The following is a 20716-nucleotide window of genomic DNA, read 5'->3' as shown; positions in this document are numbered from 1 at the left end:
AGCACGCAGGGACAGCTACGGGGTAGGGGATGAGCCAGAGAAGAACAGAGCACGGACCTGTGGCTAAAGATGTTATGAGTTCGAGGAGCCACATGATCTAACTTCAAGACTTCAGGTAGAGAGGATAAAATCATTCCTGTTTTACGGAAGAGCTGACCGAGGCCCAAGGAAACACTGAAGCGCCCACCCAGGGTCACAGCGCTGGCAGGTGAGACCTAAAGGGAGCAGGACCAGCCGCCCGGCCCCAGCACCACACGAAAACGGGCTCTTCACCTAGCGCCACGGCACCCCAGCTGTGTGGATTCGTGCAGCAAGACATTCCTTTTTCCAAATCTAGCAACATCAGGACGGGGGTACTGTCTTATGTTAGGCTTCTCTTAGTGTCCCCTGATATTTTCCAGAAGTCTGTCATCAGCAACACTCCATCTGGGGAAAGGATGCTTTCGTATCTCCAGAGGTTGCCATTCACGTGCAGTGCGGCCATCCCGGACAAGCCGGAAGGGACAGGTGACAAGAGGGACCGAATTCTCCTGCAGAGGATGCAGCCCCCGGCGGCCAGGCGTTAGTGCAGGTTTTCCTCGCCGTTTCTAACTAGGAATGGTGTTCCCGGGTTCTAGTGTCAGCTTAGCCATTAACTAACAAGAAAGGCTCTTTCTTGCCTTTTAGGGTCAGAGGGAAGGGAGTGGTTTGGTTTATTTGTTTATACCCTTGTCCTAAAGAGGACCTGAGAACTAAAGGAAATGCATACCTGCAGCAATACTTCAAACAGATGAAGAAATATGCGGGAAAGGAAAAGAATGGCCAGATACGGCTAGAGTTCTGGGTGGCCGCCGGCAGTCAGGCGCCGCTGTACACGTGGTGTCAGGAAGCTCCGCAGGGAGATCCAGGCGGGAAACAGAGACCCGAGTGATGCAGGAGGCGGCAGAGCAGCTCAGGAGGGTCCTGGGAGGAGAAGAGGAGGAAGTCCAGGAAGCCCCAGATGCCTGCCGAGGCGGAAGGGCTGGAAGAGCACAGAGCAGGGGCGGCGGGGAAGGACGGAGGGGCAGGGAAGACTGGAACCAGAGGCCGTGGAAGACACAGGTTCCAGAAGGCAGTGGCCCACGACCAAGGGCACGGAGAGTCCGCGGTGGAGGCGCCGGAAGGGCGAGGGGGCAGGGCTCCGACTCGGCAGGCTGCAGAGGGAGCAGGAGGTGGGGGACAGAGTGCGGTCAGAGCCCTCCCTCGAGAGCGACAGGGAGAGTGGGGTGAGGCGGCGGCCCGGAAAGGAGGGGCTCTATGAGAAGGTGGGAGGACAGGCACGAGGGCAGGTGCGCCTCCGTCCCCGTCACCAGTGAGCTCTTGGTGCTCCTTCTGGGAAACACTGTGCGCCCCCAAGGGAAACTCCCTACACCCAGCACAGTATGCTGGACCAGCCTGCTGGCCGACAAGACGATGATGCCTCAGTTGGTTTCCAAAAGCCCGGATTCCCCATTTGGATTCCAGAGAGGACGGAAAGCTTTCAATTTACTTTGCTTTCAGAAGTGGTTTCTCCCAAGACAGATACTCACTTCCTTCAAAAAACAAAACATCAAGAGAGCCCAACCCCTGTGCCCACAGTGCCAGCTGACGGTATCGCACGGCCCAGGGGAGACCGGCTCCTTGGACACGGACCAGTGGGGTCAGAGCACGTGGGCTGTGAAGTCCCAAAGACCCGGTTTTGAATCCTGGCTTTGCCACTTACTGGCTCTGTGACTGTGGGCAGGGACCGTCATCTGAGCCTTAATTTTCTTATATGTATTAAAGAAAATAATATTATTCGTCTCACAAAGCTATGAGGATTAAATGCATCTAGGGAGTACTGGCGTACGGTAAGCATTCAGAACGCTAATTCTCTAACCCAGTCTACACCTTTCGCATGTCTGAGGCCACCTGAGATGCCGCCACGGCCTCCTGTCTCACAGGACCCGCCTCCTCCTCCGAGCGCGCAGTACGCCACCTACACAGTCTGCCCTCGAGGGTCCACCCCCCACGCGGCCTCGTGGTTTCCGAGGCGCGTACCCGGCGCCCTCAGTCTCGAGGGCACAAGGCAGGCAGGCCTCTCTCGTGTCGCACCTGCAGTCCTCGCACAGCACTGAAAGCGCGAGCGGCAGGACAGCCACCTCCTAACTCCACACGGCCCGATTCAGAAGCTAAAAGGCAACCTCGATGCACAAGCTGTGCACTCAGCTGGAGAGCAAACCAGGGCTCTTGCCTGGCAGCCCGGGGGGCTGCCACCTGTGCCTGCTGCTCTCACGCGAAGGAACCACCACCTGCCGGGACACACCTTCTCTGCCTACATTAAAGCACCTGAAGTGGAATGGGCTTGGTGTGCTTAACCCGCACACCGAGCCAAACACAGGACGGGGCCTTGGGGAGCCAGCCTTCTGCGAAGTGGATCAACAGGCGTGCCTCTGCTGCCCCCCTCTGGACACCAGGATCACTACACAGCGCCTTGTTCATCCCCACCCATTTACCCGACACCTTGCTGAGTAGTGGGCTCTGCGGTATGAAGAAAACCCAGCAGAAGGAGCACCTCCCGGAGCTCCCGATGCAGGGGTGTCAGTTGGACCAGCCCTAAGGACAGGGCCACAGAAGAACACCGGCAAGAGGACCCCGGCTTCAGCCTGGGGCTGGGGGAACGAGAAGCCGGCAGGGGGGTGAATCTCAGGGGCTCTTACGGTACGAACAGAACTCTGCTCAGCAGAGAAGGTGACAGAAGGCTGTCCCAGAAAGAAGGGTCAGCGCGGACATCAAACGCGTTCAGGGAACACAAAGTGGCACGATCGCCAAAGACACACAATACAGGAAGGAGAGGAGGAGCAGGGAGAGAACAGTCCAGTTCTGGCAGGCTGGGCAGACGGTCCAACGAGCAGTCTCCCCATGGTGCTGTGATGACGGCCAGCCGCAGGGGCGCCTAAATGCCTGACTCAGCCCCATTCTGAACTGTCTACAATCTGGTCCTCTGAGCAACCAAGATCATTGAGGAAACTTCTTACACGTATGGGAAAACATTTATTACCATTAAGATTCAACCTGATCGGGACTTCCCTGGTGGTGCAGTGGTTGAGAATCCGCCTGCCAATGCAGGGGACACGGGTTCGAGCCCTGGTCCGGGAAGATCCCACATGCTGCAGAGCAACTAAGCCCGTGCGCCACAACTCCTGAGCCTGAGCTCTAGAGCCCATAAGCCACAACTACTGAGCACCCGTTCCACAACTACTGAAGCCCTCGCCTATAGCCCGTGCTCCGCAACGAGAAGCCACCGCAATGAGAAGCCCGCGCACCATAACGAGGAGTAGCCCCCGCTCACCGCAACTAGAGAAAGCCCGTGCGCAGCAACGAAGACCCAATGCAGCCAAAAATAATGATAAATAAAATAAAAAATAAAGTATGAAAAAAATGAAATAGAAAAGATTCAATCTGACTGTACAGTTTGTAGTAAGCAAAGTGCTTTTACCCAGACCTCAATGAGTTAGTCTCTTCATTTTATAATTTCCTGTTCAAAGGCCAACTCAAGGAGCAATCTATGCCTTCACATACCTAAACCAGCTTCTCTGTAATTGCCCTAAATATCTGACATTTTTCCCGTCTTATTTACTTAAAATATATACTATGTAATACTTAAGCTATAAAGGATATAAACAATACAACCACCACCTGTGTACTACTATCCAACTGAAGTATAACATTACTGATACCAGTTTCCTCTTAAAAAGAGATGCATGTTTCTACTTCCTGAAATTCTTAACCGTCCTCTGCCACTCTAATCTCTTGGATGGGATCCTTAAGTCAGCACACATGTTTAAATCAATTAGGAATAGGAAGAAAAACCAGAATAGTTGCCAACTGGCTATTCCAAACACTGCATCTTATTCTTACCATCCCCCCACCCCAACCATAGCGCCCAAATGGTGTGCGCAACCAGCCAGCTTCCCAAAGAACCACCAGGAGAGACGCGGATGGAGAGCAGAAAGACGCTCTCGGCCGTCAGAGCTGCCAAGCAGACACTCACCTATGGCTCCTGCCCCTCCAGGCCCAGTGCTCACGGGGGCCCAGCTCGGCGCACCAGTCGGCCCGCAAGCCCAGGACACAAGGATCAACCTCCTGCGCCTCCCATTTCCATAAAACCGGGAACGGCAAGGACTCCACTGCCAGATCAAACCATCACAGGTGAGAGGTCAAGCACCTCAGACACACCTGCCACACACCTGCCACACACCTGTGCAGCAGCTTTCCCAGAAGCCCAATTTGTTGAAAAAGTGCCCACTCCTCCGGCTGTCCTTCCTTAGTAAACACTAGAGCTCGTTTTGTGAGGTTGTCACAAGCGACCATCTTCTTCCAACATGGGAAAATCACCTGGTATGGGGGGGGCTTGAGTGAGGGCACAAAATTTTGGTCCCTCCCACATGTCACCAACACTCACAGCTCTGAAAAAAGAACCACTTTATCAGAAGGAGATTAACTGTAAACACACGGCTGATAAGAGCTTTGTGCAGCAGGTGTCGGGTGACTGCTGGCTGTACTCTGAAGTGGCTGGGAGCTGGGGCAGAGCCGCCAGAGTCTCTGCAGCTTCAGGCAGCCGGCTTCCTGGCCGCCTCTGGAATGCGTGTGTCCTGTGGGGGGGGGGGCATTTTTAAGCCGCCACTCCTGAAATGTTAGGTGGTGTGCTGAGGAACTGTGTGACAAACGCCACTGTCTCTGGAAATGAAGACGGTTCATGTCTCAGCAGCTGTGTTTAGCAACAGAAATACAGAAAAAAGATAATAAGACTTCTAAATTCCAGGCCCTTCCATCTTACTGTAGTAAGTCTCAGCAGGCACTAGCCAGGTGTTCTTTCCCAGAACTGCTGAGTGGGGCGAAATGGTCTGAGTGTTATTTTTAAACAGCTTTACTGAGATATAATTCACATCCCCATTTAAGTGTACCATTCAGTGGCTTTCAGTATACTCATAGTTACGCAATTATCACCATAATCAATTTAAAAACATTTTGATCACCCCAAAAAGAAACCCCACATGCATTATAGTCACTTCCCACTTGGTGTTTTTAAATACAGACCAACAGCATCTTTCCCACTGGCTAACTAGTGCCATCAGATCTGGCCCGTCATCAACTGCAGGACACACCAGCACTTTACCACCGAGAAAGGGAAGCAGTGCCAATCAGGTGTCAATCACACATGCTCTTTTATCACCATTTAAAAATTACTTACTTTAATAGTTATTGAAAGGGCTCTTTCAGACTTATTTAGACATATTTAGTACCAGCAGTGCACATAACCCAGCAGAAGTAACGTGAGCACCGATGACCAAATGCACACACGTGTGGGGATGACAACTGGCAGTGATGACATGTCCTGATGGCAGAGCTTGTGAGACATGAAAAAAGCGGCCCCCAGAATCAACAACACCCAACGCTGCACGACATGGCATGTGCTCAGCGACAAAACAGCAGAAACTGACTTCCTAACTATGGCAAGAAAGGAGTCAAGCAAGCGTAATCTTTAACAGCTAATGAGCTAACATAATAACTAATCATACAAGCAACCCAGAAACCTCCAGCACGGCAATACTTAAGAGAATGTACCGACCGCTGCATACATTTCACTCTCTTCCTGTTCCTAGTTAGGAAGAGAGAGAACTACTTAAACCAGCAGAGAAAAGCCTGGTAAGCTCAGCACTGCTGCGGGCTCTTAGGGAAAGAAAATACTCATTTCAGAACAAGAACTGAGAGAGGCTGGAGGAGCTTGGGAACCTCTTCTCTAGAACACCTCCTTGAATTGACAACTGCCTGACTTCAGCTTGGAGACAGAGAGATGAGTCAAACAACTTTTAAAAACCATGACTCAGTGTTTAATTACTTGTTTTAAATTTCTGACATTCCAAAGACGATGCCAAATTAATCTGCTGACAGCTTCACTTAGTGGAATAACTACCCAGCTTATAAAGACCCCAAAGGATGCAAGAAGGTCAACACGTGTGGTATATATGACTCGGCCGTAAACAGACCAAACAAAGCAAGTCACATGTGAGCTATCTGGGAAAGACAAATAACTTTAGCTTCTTGTAGAGAAAAACTGTTTTGGCCATTTCTACAAGAAAAGAAAGGGCACCAATAAAAAAGAAGGTGTAAAATTCAGGGCTGGGGCGAGAGGATCAAAGGAGGGAGCCCGCAGACTCCAACATTAGCCCCGGGAGTTGTTGACACGGTTGACACTGTTGCTAAGGAAAACCTGGGGCTTTGGGAATGAAGGCAGCCGCCACGCCCTGCGACAGCTGCTGCCTGCCCTGACACCCTGCCGCCTTCTGCCAGTTGCGTGTCGTGTGCCCTCTCCACCCTGCCGTCCGCCAGCCCAGTCAACCCCTGCACAATCGGAGGACGCTGGTGGTTTCTACTGTCCTCAGGAGCAACCCCAAAATGGGATGCAGTGATCAGAGTGCCATGAAGGCAGAGACTGCCGCTGATGGAGATGGACTGGCCCCTGGCCAGGCCACTGATGGAGATGGACTGGCCCTTGGACCAAAACTTTTTTTTAATCCAAAAGAAGAAATGGTTAGTGAGTTCAATGGGGAGGAAAAAGAGGCTTGAGTTATGGTCTCCACTGTGCCTGACTCAAGGTGTGATATCAGGCAAATCACTCCATGCTCTTAGGGCCTCGGCATTTCCATCTACAAAACAGGGGCATAACTCCTCTTCCTTTCCATCAGGTAAAATGAACACACTGGTCATAGGGGAGCTTTTCAGAAAAAAAAAACAAAGAAAAAGAAAGAAAATTTAAAAAAGGAACTTTGTAAATCCAAGACTGTGCCCTTCTCAAAAGTAATAAACTTTCAGAGGTCCTGCCCTGAGCTTATGTAACAAAATCACAAATTATCTAGAATCCTGCATAAATTATCTTGACTCGCTTGACTACTGTGTCTACTCTTCAATGACTGTGGCCATCTTCACAGACTTACATCATAATAGAGACTGTTGTCCACAGAATTAATTTTTTTTCAAGCTCACCTGCCCCCCACCCCCATTACAATGGTAATTCTTCATCACTCTGGAACTTTGGAAAATACAGGAAAAAATAAAAATAAAATAAAAATTACCCATCATCCCTCAGAAAAATCTAGTGTTAACCTTTCCGTGTTGATCACGATTTGGTATCATAATGACCACTTGCATCCAGCCCTGTCTACTGATGAATCTGTAATCATATCTGTAGTTCACAGGCTGAGTGAAGGGCCACCCCCCCGGGGAGAGCGGCGCCCGCTCCCTGGCCAGCGCTGCACGCACCCACTTCCCCCCTCTTCGAACAAAACCGGCTCAGAAAGGGAAAGTCAGGTGTGCCGGTTCCGTGGGAAGACCCACACCCCAATGCACGAGCTCTAGTTACCCTGCAAACAGAGATTCTTTCTGAGATGACTTTTCCGCTGGGCAGGTCTTGCTATGGCCAGTTTGAAGACCCATTTGCCTGATGCTAATTGTTTCCAACGGGACCTGTCAACACAGGCTCCAGGCCTCCATTTCCCAGCAAGAGCCAAAATGCTTCCACAAGGAGCTGATTACAGAGAAAGCTGCAGCTTCAAGAGAAGAATTAGTACCCAGCATGCTCTTTCAGAAGGAACATTTAGTTGTTTTCAAAACATGTGCTTTTTTTCTTTCAGCGTGTGTTTGTCTGAAGGAGAAACTGAACGGCTTTAATTCTGTAAAGGCTTAAACGACGTTTTATTTGATCAAGCCATTCCCCGGCTGAAAGCACTCCAGTCCACAGCTCTGAGAGCGGAAGTTCAAGTTTCTCAGCACAGCACAGACAGAAACTACACCATGTGGTTCCTGCCCGCCTCTCTCTAGCGCCACAATTTCCAAAGTATTCCCAATGGAGTACCAGTCAGGTTTCTGTGAAAAAACAAAACTATTCGACGGACACAGAAATCTGGCAACTGCTGCAAATTCTAACCAGCCCCACGCCCTGGAGAGGAGCGATCCCCAGGTTTCGGAGCAACCGTTTACCTGTTTTTAAGCTGTCGTTTCACAAATTTGCTGGGCCACAGAACACTTTTTTTTGCATCTAAACCTACTTCACACAAGACACCTGCGGAAACGCTGCACTGGCCTTGCCCTCCTCCCAGTGCCAGGCACAGTGAACTTGTTCCCCGAATTTCTCATGTCCCTCTAAAATACCACCCTCCTGTTATGACCAGCCTCTCAGAACTTAAGCCCAGGCACCTCCTCTGCGGCCCCTTCCCTGCCCCTCTACTCCAGACCCTCTCTGTTCCCACATCAGACACTGTACTGCAGCTTCTGAGCTGCCTTCCACACAGACACGGGCTAGCTTTTCCCTGACCTTGGATCCTTAACGCCCCCCCGCCGGGCACACGGCAGCCTCTCACTAGACGGCTGTTAGACGCCTTACACACGCAGGTTCCCGTAGCAGCTCTCTACCGGATACAACAGTACATGTGCAACACCTTCTGTCTCAACAGCGACTCCTGATGCACTTACCTCACTGCTCCTCTAGATTGCTCGCTCTATCTTTAGTACAGCTGGTCACTTCTAATTATTGTTACTGTGAAATAAAGTTCATATTTTATGGCAAGACCAGAACAATTCAAACATAAACACATCCGCTCTGCCCTCTGGCCCCTGCTCTCCCCCTTACTGTGCAGCGCGTATCTGCATTTTACATCGACCAACCTCCATCGGCAGGAACACCTGCTCAGCCACGAAGAGCAGCGTTCTCCCAGCACCAACAAGCAGCGCCTTAAAGATAACCTTCCTTCTTGATGGGGCCACGATGACGCTCAGACGTGGCTTGTGTGACCGTCAATAAGACGTCATTTCGCGTACAGCCTTGTGTCTCAAAAACTTATGCTACCGTGCCGTGACCTCTAACGGGCGGAACAGTTCTTGGAGCTTGCTGAGATATTCTTCCAGGTTATAGTCCTCAAATCCGGCTCAAATAAAATTCCCCACTTCTTAGATCAACTGACTAATTTTTGTCAACATCACCGACTGAAGTCACGGTCTGAGGTTTCTGTCTGCCGCTCATGTGCATCCTGAGCATCTAGACCCCGCCCCGGGAGCTCTCCCTCACGGTGCCTCTCCCTGTCCAGTGTTCACAGTGTTCTGTGTGAGTTTGTCTCTGGTGGGGACTGTTGTACAGAAATCCCTTGGACTCCAGGTTGAAGATATGTTTATCTTCAAGGTAGTTTTGAATTTGTTTGTGCCATGAGGGCCCCAAAATTTTAAGAGTACAGACCTACTTCCTATGTTAAATTCTTGGCTTAGGCTTTCCAAACTATATGGGTAGTAAAAATATCCCATAAAAGATTTTTCTGACAACAAAGACTACTGTGTAACACAGAAAACTATATTCAATATCTTGTAATAACCTATAATGGAGAAGAATCTCAGAAAGAATATATAAACATATTCTTTAAAAAATATATACAGTCTTTTTTTTTTTTTAGGTAAGAAGTGGATTGATTGATTTTTGGGTTGCGTTCGGTCTTTGTTGCTGCACGCGGGCTTTCTCTAGTTGCGGCGAGCGGGGGCTACTCTTCGCTGTGGTGCGCGGGCTTCTCATTGCAGTGGCTTCTCTTGTTGCGGAGCACAGGCTCTAGGCACGTGGGCTTCACTAGCTGTGGCGTGCAGGTTCAGTAGCTGTGGCTCTCAGGCTCTAGAGCGCAGGCTCAGTAGTTGTGGTGCACCGGCTCAGCCGCTCCGCAGCATGTGGGATCTTCCTGGACCAGGGCTCAAACCCGTGTCCCCTGCATTGGCAGGCGGATTGTTAACCACCGTGCCACCAGGGAAGTCCCTATATATATTCTTAAGAAAAAAACCTGCCCGGACTCTTGACACATCTTTGGACCGTGGGCAAAGAACTGGGCAGCCCTTTGAAAATTCCAGCTCTACACAGGTTCTTGGTGATGGATCCAAGCCTAGTCAGGTCCACAGCCACGTGTCTTACATCCACACACGGCACTAAACTGGAGCCTCCAGACTCTAGGTCTCATACCACCCTGGGCCACTCAGACCATTCTGGCTTTTGGGGTCTCTTCATTTTTGTCACCTGAGAGTTCCCTTTCATTCTTCTGAACTGAGCCACCCTTTCGTCTGTTTATAATAGGAACAGGGCCCTTGTGGGCCTGCCTGCCATGCTGCTGGAAGCACCCCCTAAATAAACGTTGAGCACATTCACTCTTTTCCATCTCTTCCAACGACTACCTCAGTGCCAGCTACTGCTCTTCTTCACGATTGCTCCTCTGCAGTGGTCTCCTAACTGGTCATCTCACATCCATTCCTGTCCATTCTTCCCCTGTCCACTTCGTATGCAATACTGCAACCAGAGTTTAAAAGGCAGAATTTTTTAAAATGTAAGTCACATCAACTTTTTTTTGTCTAAAATCTTCTACTGACAGATGACCCAGAAATTCTACTCCTAGGTACACACCCAAGAGAAATGAAAACATATGTTCATACAAAAACTTGTACATGAATGTTTATAATAACATTCTTCAAATAGCTGAAAGGTGGAAACAATCCAAATGTCCCCAACCTATGAATGGCAAACAAAATGCAGTATATCCACGTAACGAAACAGTATCCGGCCATGAAAAGAATGAAGTACTGATGTGCGCTACAACACAGATGACTCTTGAAAACATGCCGCTAAGGGAAAGGAGCCAGTCACAGAAGACCACATTCTGATTCCGTTTAGATGAAATCTCCAGAGCAGGCAACTTGACAGAAACAGAAAGTAGATGAGGGGTTGCTTAGGCCTCTGGGGAATGGGCAGACGGGGTGGTGACAGCTAAAGGGTACGGGATTTCTTTTTAAGGTGATGAAAATGCTCTAAAATTGACTGTGGTGATGGCTGCGTTGAACTGGTGAATTACATGCTGTATGAAGCACATCTCTGCAAAGCGGTTCAAAAAACTCTTCCAGTGGCTCACCATGGTTCTCGGCACATAAACCCACAACCTCCTCGCTGGAGGTGAGACTGCATCACGGAGCCCTGCCTGCGCCGCGGGCCTCACCGCAGACGGCTCTGTCCCTCACTCTCTGCACTCCAGCTGCCACGTCTCCTTCCAGCTTCTCGGAAGGATCGAGCACCGTCCTCCACTCGGTGTCTCTGCGGTGGCTGTCTGCTCTGCCCGGAACACCCGCCCCTCCCCCTCCCCGGCTGTTATTTGCCCTGCAGTTCTCACTCGGGCATCACACCCTGAGAGTGACTTTCTCTGATCCCCCCAGAGAAGGCGAGTCTACGGTAGGCGGATCTTCTGTAAGGCACCAGGCACAGCACCTATCACAAGTGTAATTACCGTCGTTCCTCTTCCCTAGCGTATACACCTCGCAGGTGCTCAGACCACACTCGTCAGCTCACGGCTGTTCGGTCTGCGCTTGTCACGGTGCTTGGCAGCAGCAGGTGCTCAGAAAACTCTGGGAGGAATAAACGCTGCTACAGATCGAGTGACTGAGTCCAACAGCTCTTTATCGAATACTCTCCCAGCTATTTATCTTGTGCCAGCTATTTATTTATTTTATTATCTAGTAATTATTTATCTAACAAATATCTATACCTAGTTTGTGCCATCCCTAAAATGCACTCATCTTGATACACCACATTCATATTGCAATTCATTAATATCTTGACCTAATTCTTTTATTCTTACATTTGCTGCTCCTTGAGGAAATACATCCTAGTTCTATAAAACATGTGGCACACGGCTGGTACTCAATAAATATTTGTGGCTTGAATAGAACTTCTAAAACAAAAATCACAATCTGTAGCAGGTCATTAATCACACAGGTTATAAAATTCCCAGAAGACGGTAATTGTTTCTCCAGATTTCTCTAAATAATGGTTCATGCAACTAAATATTTAATAATGCAGTTTGATAAAGAACCTGGTTTACGCATCCTTCCAGGGACCATGATCTTAATGATGAATTTAACTCATTTCACTTGTCTCAGCTCAGAAGGAGTTTTTAAAGAGAGTTTTTTCCCCAGCTAATGAAAGACTGCTTTTGCATTTAGTTTCTAGATGAAACTAACAATATCTAAGTAACGTCTGAGCTATGAAATACATAGACATTAAATATTGAAGATTGATTTATTAAAACTTTCCTGGCTGGAAGCCTATTAAAAGATGACGACTGTTAGCTCTGCAATCTGTTAGCCCAGAAAATGGAATTTCTTCAAGTTTTACGTAAAGAAATGAAAAAAGAAAGGGAGGAAAGGAAGAAAAACACTATTTTTCAACTTAACATCTTCCTTCTATTTCTTCTCAAAATGCATGTCTTAGAGCTATCTTTATAATAAACGAACGTCTAAAAAGTTTAACTCGTTGTACCTTGTAGATGAAAAGACACTCTGACTTGTTACACATATAGACACACTCAGAAATATAACACCTCCTTCCTTTGGATATTCAAAATAAAATGAAGTCAAAGTGAAATCTAAATTTTGGTAAGATTTGACCTCTTTTTCTAGTCTTAAAAAAGGGATAATTATGGCTTCAGTCTTTATGTAGATCTGAAACTCCCAAATGGAATGCATTCTATTTTTACCACTTCTTCTAGTGGAAGAAAATGGCCTGTTCTCCTTGGTCACACCTTCCATGGTCTCTTAATCCTGACGCTCAGAAGGTTCTCTTAGCTTCTGCCTTAGATCTCTCTGAGGTCAGCTCACGGCTGCTCCCACCATCCCTCCAAGGAGCCTGCAGAACAGTTGGCCACCGTCCCTCTACAGTATCATCATGTGCCATCCACTTCCTTTTCTGGTATTCTTCTCAAATTAATCAAAACTGTACATCCTAGCTCTGTTTCTCTGAGCCTTTTATCATACCACTGCTCTTCTTTGCTGCCAGAAGTCATCGTGGACCACCCAGAGCAAAACCAAAGATGCTTCTCTCTGCTCAGGTGCTCCATCACAAAAGGGGGAAACAGTGCCTGACAGTGATCTCTCTCGTAAGACAAACAGAAAGAAGAAATGCCTAGATCCATAACAGAAGAAGTACCTATGTTAAATAGTCAGAAAGAATTAAGATCTCCACCAAAAATCTCCCAGAGGCAAAATAGAAAACCCAAGCTGTAACATGAAGACCCGTTTTCACAGAAGTGTGTGCGATTGGGGAAAACACTTCCCGCCCACCCCTCTACCTACTCCCTCAGAGCAGAGCCCCACAAGTGACATCAGTCGTGACCCACCTCCTCCTCTCCCTGGCTTCCACAGAGGAGTCTGTCCCAGGAGTGGAGAGCAGAGCGGCAGCTGTGACCCCATTGGCAGTGCCAGGTGGGGCACGATTCGTGATCACACAGAGCGGGGTGCCGCAAGACACACTGTCTACTGTTCTCTCCGCTGTGGAGTCAGCCTGGGATTTGTGAAGAGGCCTGAAATCAAAAGGACACAAGCAGAAAGAGAGCGGTCAGGCACGCACACGACAACGCAGTGGCAGAGACAGAGCTTCGAGGTGGGTTTACCCAGAGAATCTTCTTGCTCAGAATTTGTCTGTGGTTGGTCTGCTTTCTTAATTCTGAGCTCTTAAATCTTAGAACAGTGATTACGCTTTCCGTCTGATATCTTCTGCCCAAGCAGTTATGTTTTACGGAAAATATTTTTTACTTGAGATTAGAAAAAATTTTTTTTTTGATTAGCTGTGGCACAAGGCAAGATAGTGACACATGCGAGAGAGCTCTGAATGAGTCCTGAGCACCATCTGGTCTCCACACACACACAACAGACACTGAAGTCACTTACGATCACGTCACTGCCCTTCAGTCCCGGGCAGTGAGTGCCTGCGGTGGCCTCACAGCGGACGGCCGTCTTCCTGGATCACCCAGACACACTCGACAGACACTCAGCAACCTCACCTAGCTTAGCAACTGCTCTCTTTCCACGGAACCAAATGCCTGATTGTCCGTATTCGTAACTGCAGACAGGAGAGACTGAAACCAAAACTAACAGGATTCTACATGCAACCTTAACTACAGACTTTCCAACAGCAAGCTGTACAATTACATTCATTTACATGAAAACAAGACCTTTGTTTCTTAACAAAGAGTTGAGATCAACCATTGGCTTTCCACCCAAAAAGCTATCATTTGTGATGTCACAGCTTGTTGCTGGGGTAACAGAGATCCAAAATTGATACTCACAGAGATGGGGAAAGAAATGAAAATAATGAATGCTAAAAATCTGGTTTTTTCACCTACTTACAATTACCAGAATGCTTATAAGTAGCTATAAGCTCATTTTCAAATAATCACATTATTATAATAAGCTTGAAAGAACTAATCAGATCACAAAAACCTAAATATGGTACCTAGATGCCAGTATAAAATGAGGACAGTTTTGAAGTGGCATCTAAAAAATACAAGCCACTTCTCCAGAAGCAATTAATAGCTCAGAAAAAAGGTGAAATTTTACATTTATTTTTTAATTTAAAAAATGAAGGCAAATAATTCCTCAGACTTACAAGATGTATGAGCCTATAGGAAGCACTAATGAAATCAGCCAGGAACAAAGCTATAAAATAATTACACTTATCGAAACCTTACATGGAATTCTTTTTAGCTTAATAACATGCTTTGGTCTCTGCAATGTCTTATGCTGGAGAAATGCCAAGGATTTTATTTGTCAAATTACAGAATAGGATTCTTACTATTATTTTGAAATCTATAATTTTACAAGTAGGTTGTTAGGATCAGAACAGAAAAAGCTCCAGAGCAGGGATCAGAGGCTCTGGAACCACCTGGGGCTGAGTGTAACCTCTCTGATCTCTTCCCTGTAAAATGGGGATAATGCTGCCTTGAAGTGCAGGGATTTTGTGATGATTAAATCAAATACTGTCTGTGGAACACTCAGTATAGTGCCCACAATGAAAGATAAACTCAGTGGAAAGAAAATAGTGAAAAAGAAAAGAGCCCCAAAACGCACAAATCTAGGCTCCAATCCTGCCTTGGCTGTTCCTTCCTGGCCGAGTGACCTCGGACAGATCATTACATTTTTGGTCTCAGCTTCCTCATCCATAAAATGAGGATAAGTTCCATACACTGGAGGGCTCTTTAGGGCTATATGTAACGCAGCCAGCTGCCCCACCCATGTTCATGTTCCTTTCCCTCCTTACTAACAGGACCCTACTATTCAGGGCATCAATGTGCCTAGCTAAAAATCTACACTTTTCAAAGCCTCCCTGGCTGCTAGAGGTGGCCAGGGAGACACGAGCAGAAGATCAGTGCATTTGGGGAAATTCTCAGTTCAGAGGCATTCCCTCTTCGCATACTTCCCCCTTTCCTCCTCCTCCCTGCCTAGAATACAGCCATGATGGCTAGAACTCTAGCAGCTATTTTGGACCATTAGGCAACCCATGGAAATGGAAGCCACGATCTAAACACTGTGAAGCAGAAAGACAGAAGGAACACAGACCCTTTGGTGGCTCTGGAGCTACATGCCAGCCCTGCCTATTTCTGGACTGTCTTAACTGAGAGAAAAAAAATAAACCTTTAAAATAAACCTACTCAGTATTATTTGGATACACTGTTATGTGTGAGTAAAGCAAGTCCTGATGTAATTCTGTACGGTACGAGCCCCATGCCTGGCACACGCTGGGGTTCAACAAAGGGTGGCCATTACCATTCTTCCCCAGGCCTCGTTCTGAATTAATCAGTAGCCCCTCCGTGCTTCAGTGTCTCCATCTGTGGGGATAACGTTTACCATGCCTGTGCAAACGGATTGTTATGGGGCCTAGTAAATGTATAAATAATCATACAGTATTATTAGAAGCGGTCCATCATAAGCCACCCCACCTGGCCAAACAAACGAGCACCACTTTCGTCAGGAAAAGAAACCCAGCGACCAGTCGGGCACCAGTCGGACACCACCACCAGTCGTGTCCTTGCTGCAATACTGGCCTCGATGACATTTTTCATTTTCTTTGTGTCAGCTGTAGAAACAAGACCCAGTGGAGGAGCCCCTGTGCTGCACCCAAAGGAAAAGGTCTCTGACCACATTCACGCCACAGTTACAAGCACAGCTGAAGTTCTGCTCCAGGTTCACACGACACTCTGCCCGTGCCACCCGTTGGATGAGCTAGAAACCAAGAAGATATCAGCCGGCAACAGAGTGGAGACGAACACACATCTCCTGCTTCCCACAGCGGGTGCCGCAAAACACTCACTGCTGGAAACTCTCAGAAGGGGGCTGTAGGAGGCTTCTGGGACAAGAATTAGCGTTCCTTTCGATTTGGGTTGAATGCCATCTTCCAAATAGAGTAAACAGAAGAGATCCCTCCTGACACTTCCTGGGAAATCAGTATAAATGACATGTGGGCTGTTTGTAACACGCGATTTAGCACGCTAGCAGGGCCCTTATGCTGTAACCCAGCTGGGAGAGCTACTGGGAGGCAAGGCCTAAGCACGCCCTACGGTTGCCTGACGAGCAGCTGCGGCCTGGCCGACACAGGTCAGGGCAAAAGCGTCCTCACTGACTCGGGGACACGCTCCAGGAGTCCGGAGTCTCCTGGCTGGAGCCTGCAGACGTGACTCCAGCGGCCCCCAGCAGCCTTACCTGCGTGGTGCACAGATGCAGCAGTGTCTGCACTGAGTGGCGCGGGGCGCAGGCGGCCACCTGCCGCCCCAGAGCTGGAGGAACCAATGGTAATGAGTGAGGCGGCAGGAGGTGGGTTGCGATTGGCTGAGAGGTAGGGACTTGAGGGGCCACTACGTCCACCACAGGACGCACTGCAAAACAGCACACGGTCACTTCCTTCAGGACACGCTGCTCGCTGCCCGCCCAGCACCACCGCCCCACCCAGACTACGCGCTTAAAGGAAGGTGGATGGAGAGAGCGCACGACAGCTGGGAAGTGGAGGGGCCCAGCCCGGCTCGAGCCGGGCCCCGGCAGCAAGCAGGCCTCCGTCCATCACCCCACAGAGGGAAGGCGCGGGGAGGAGGAGAGATGAAGAGCAACAGGAGGGAGCGGAGTGCACGCGTGGAGTGGGGCTGGGAGAGGGGAAAGACGGGAGACAGAGGCATTGTACCAGAAAAAGGAACTCCAACACCCCCGACAAAGTCATGCAACCCCAGCTGCTTCCCTGAGACAGAAGCAACACTGCCAAAGCTAAAGTGAGCCGGAGAATCTGCAGAGGGTTTGGAGCAGAGACTCAGGATTAAAGAGTAGAGAAGAGGACAGAGGCCAAAACGCCTTGGGAGGATTTAAAGGTTTAGGTCTGGCAAGTAATACTGTACAGGCAACAGAGGACAGCTTTCCCCTGTCTCAGCTGAAGACAGGTAGGAACCATCTCAACTACGGCAAAAAATTATTTGGATTAGAATTTTTTTAAAAACTTCTTGACTATAATAGGAATGAAACACTTGAGGCAGGCGTGACCCAAAAAAGCCAGGAAGAGTTCTTCGACAAAAGATGCATTTTACTGGGCTGTTATAAAAGGAATTTCTGCCTAAAAAATAAGAAGGAAACTGAAAATGGAAAGTTTCTGAGGTTTGGCATAGTCCAAGAATGACAAATGCCTATTCACACTTTCTGTCTGAAACAGTGATTGTATATGATTCTTTCCTAGTGAAAGATCATAAAATAAGATTTGTAAAATAAAAAAGTGCTTTAGGATTACAGAAGAAAAGCTTTGGAAGTCCAAGGTAGAGAGCAAGCTGTGGATATTTTCTCAAACATGCTCACATAATTAAGCATGCTTCCCACCCTAAAGAGAAGTGTCCCCTCTCCTCTGTTCACCATGATTATGCCAAACGACGTCTATGAAACCAAATACTACCCACTCCATCCATCTGCTGATGACTTGGATCCAGAAAGCCACCAACCCTACCACAAAATAACGCCAGGCTTGAACATTAAAGATGAAGATGAAGATAGCACCTTCATCTTTCCTAAGTTCTAGAACATTCTTTGCTTGGTCTTGGATCCAGCTATAAGGAGTAATAAGTTATCTATCCAGACTAAGGTCTCACCCTCAGAGACAAACAGGCAACAGCCTCATGAAAGCCAAGAACACTGAGGCTGTAGGACGAAGCTTCAGTGACATCAACGAATTGGACTTGCTTGCTTTCCAAGCTGAGCCCTCTCTTACAGGATGCATCTGCAGAACTGAAGGGCATTAAAAGGTGACAGTGGCGGTTTGATTTAAGGCACAGTGCCCACATTCAGACATCCACTGGTTGACGAGATTATTCCTATCAAGCGAAAACAGGTTTTGATCCCAAACACACAGTCTGTGGCCAAAGCCTGTGTCTAGGGTAGCCAAGAATCACCTAAAAACCTACTGACGAAGGCTTGTGGCATGACAAGGCAGTTGGAGGGGTTTGGTTAAGAGAGTACAAGTGAAGAAAGAATTCAGAGGAAGCAATGAGAATCAGATTCCTCCACATCAGCAGCAAAGTGCAAGTGGAAAAATTAATTAAGTGTGTCTTATAGCTTAATGGCTCTGGCAAAGGTGCTTTGCTTGCTGGCTGGTACATGGCAAAGAAGATAACTGCAGAAAGGGGTATACAGATGAGAAAAGGGGAAGGAAACCCAGGTACCTTCTCTGCACCAAACTTGCGAGTTTCATATCTTGATGGATCTGAGGGCCATTAAAGTCATAAAAAAAAAAAAAATAACTCAAGTCCCTAAATTAACAGGCTTCAATATGAAATTTTTTTTAATGCAATTAACATCTGTCCCCATCCTGTCCCCGCTACACCCTACAGGTCCCTCCCTGCCTCCCCCCAAAGCGTGACTTGAGATGAGGAAGGAGAGCTGGCTACCGGGCAAGGGTGAGATTTAAATTCAGCCCTGCTCAGAGTCTACTCGAAGTCATATCGGGTTGAAGATTTTACAGGACTGAAAGGATGGAGTATATATTCAGATTTGTCTGTGGGGAGAACTTGGAATTAGCTTACTCTGATTCAGTTAGGGAAAGAAATTAACTTTGATTTAAAATTACTTAAGATGTTACTCCCAAGAAATGTAAAAGCAACTCATTCTTGATTCGTTTTCGTGGTGCTAACTGGGTGTAAACAGGCATGCAAGTTACTGCCCATCTGCCCGTGGCCAGAGTGAAGGAAAGCACCGCCCAGCCCTGGAGCCTGGTACCTCTTCCGGTAGGCTGTCACGTGGCTGGAAGGAGCGGCCGTCTGCAGAGACTCGCTCCCCTCCGCTGCGTCCCTCCTCAGCGGGCGGGCCGGGGGGCCGCTCCGCACCAGGTGAGCAGCCGACTCTCTGTGGGTGCAGGACGGACACAAACAAAACACTGGCCCTGCCCTCTGTCCAGGGCACGGCATAAACTGGGAGGGGGGCCGGGCAGGCGGAGCGCATGTGGCTGCTGAGATAGCAACGGGACCCTTTTCAAGAGATAGGTGTTCGTACACCTGTCTCCCCGCACAGACGGGGGACTGGTTAAGGCTTCCCGTCTGCTTCCTCTTAGCAACTTCAAAGCCAACCCATCTCAGTAGGTGCCAAGTCCTCATGGTGAGGATCTAGAGCCCTTTTGTCAGGAGAGGCCACTTTGTTCCTCAGTTAGAAAGCCTGGCAGGTCAGCCCGGTGTGGGTCGCTCAGAGCACGCAGAGGAGGGGCGGGGGAGGCAGAGAGAACGTGCGCCGCAAGTGAAGGCGCCTCCTCAGCTTCCTACACGGAGCGACGCCCAGGAGTGGCCCTGGCACCTCTTCCTAACCACAGCTGGCAACCAGGGTAGGTCCCCCAGGGCAGTCCTTCCCAAGCTTTCACGTGACTTTCAGCCACCGAGGGGATTTGTGCAAGTGCCCATCTACTTCAGCAGGTCTGGGTGGGACTGAGACTCCGCATTTCTAACGGGCTTCCAGTGGCCCCAGTGCTGCTGGGTGGAGGACCGAACCCTGAGAAGCAAGGCTCTAGCCCAGGCTCTGCTCTGAGATGCAGCAACACCTCAACATTCCCATATCCATTTTAACTGATGAGGAAGACTTTACTTACAAATTAGAAGTTGATCAATTCAATTAAATAACCACATTTTTAGTGTTCACCAGGGGACAGGCCCTATCCTGGGCACGAGGAGCGCCTGAGACTCCAGTGGACACAGACCCCACAGGCACAGAGCCAGCCATGGACCAAAGCGAGCCCACACGGGAGGGTCGACCTGGAGGGCGAAGCAGCGGCAAAGCGCGGGTTGGGGGCTAGGGGTCCTGAGGGGGAGGGCGGCCGCAGGGCCCCCGTGTGCGGAGTACCTGTTCTCCTTCTCCTCCAGGTCGCCGGCGCTGCTGAGCCTCCGCGGCCCCAGTGAACTGAGATAGCTTCTGTTTTCTCTCTCCTGTAAAATCAAAACAAGGAACGCACAGGGAAGGCACAGTACTGACACAGTGTAAAACATTTTGGGTAAAAAAGCAGAACTTAATATACCTATATAATCTTATTTCCAGATTCAATACCAATTCCAGTTTGAGTGGTATTAAAAAAGGTCAGCATTCAAAGGCTCATTCCCAGCTCTCCTCCATTAAAAACCAATATGTAGGGAAATAATTCTCATGGGAAAAGCCAGGACCATCAAACAGGAAAGAGCAGCACAAATTACACCAAGCAGCAGCCCTACAGAGACAGGGAGCTTTTGAAAAGCCACAGACAGCAACTGCACTCTGAAGTTCTTTTCCTCGAAATGCAGCCTCAGGTACAAATGGGCCCCAGAGCTAATCCAGCCAACACACCTCGGGCCCGAGTGTCTCCGGA

General features: G+C 48.7%; 1 protein-coding gene across 16 annotated transcripts in view; it reads right to left on the bottom strand.

The window, feature by feature from the left end:
- Positions 1–20716, bottom strand: part of PPP1R12B (protein phosphatase 1 regulatory subunit 12B) — a 200852-nt gene that overhangs the window by 100971 nt on the left and 79165 nt on the right. For 8 of the 16 annotated variants that reach the window (XM_057540259.1, XM_057540269.1, XM_057540273.1 and 5 more), the window contains 3 exons: positions 20221–20303; positions 19114–19239; positions 13218–13400 (listed from right to left, as the gene is read on the bottom strand). In XM_057540259.1, coding sequence (XP_057396242.1) covers positions 13218–13400; positions 19114–19239; positions 20221–20303 — 392 coding nt within the window. Of the gene's footprint in view, positions 1–748; positions 833–4030; positions 4171–4237; positions 4374–13217; positions 13401–15815; positions 16058–16575; positions 16647–18560; positions 18602–19113; positions 20197–20220; positions 20304–20716 lie in introns of those variants that run through there. The other 8 variants (XM_057540288.1, XM_057540279.1, XM_057540306.1 and 5 more) reach the window with 8 other exon arrangements.

Source organism: Balaenoptera acutorostrata, chromosome 1 (genome assembly GCF_949987535.1).
Source record: "Balaenoptera acutorostrata chromosome 1, mBalAcu1.1, whole genome shotgun sequence".
Classification (NCBI taxonomy): Eukaryota; Metazoa; Chordata; class Mammalia; order Artiodactyla; family Balaenopteridae; genus Balaenoptera; species Balaenoptera acutorostrata.
This window is presented reverse-complemented; position numbering and strand designations above follow the sequence as displayed.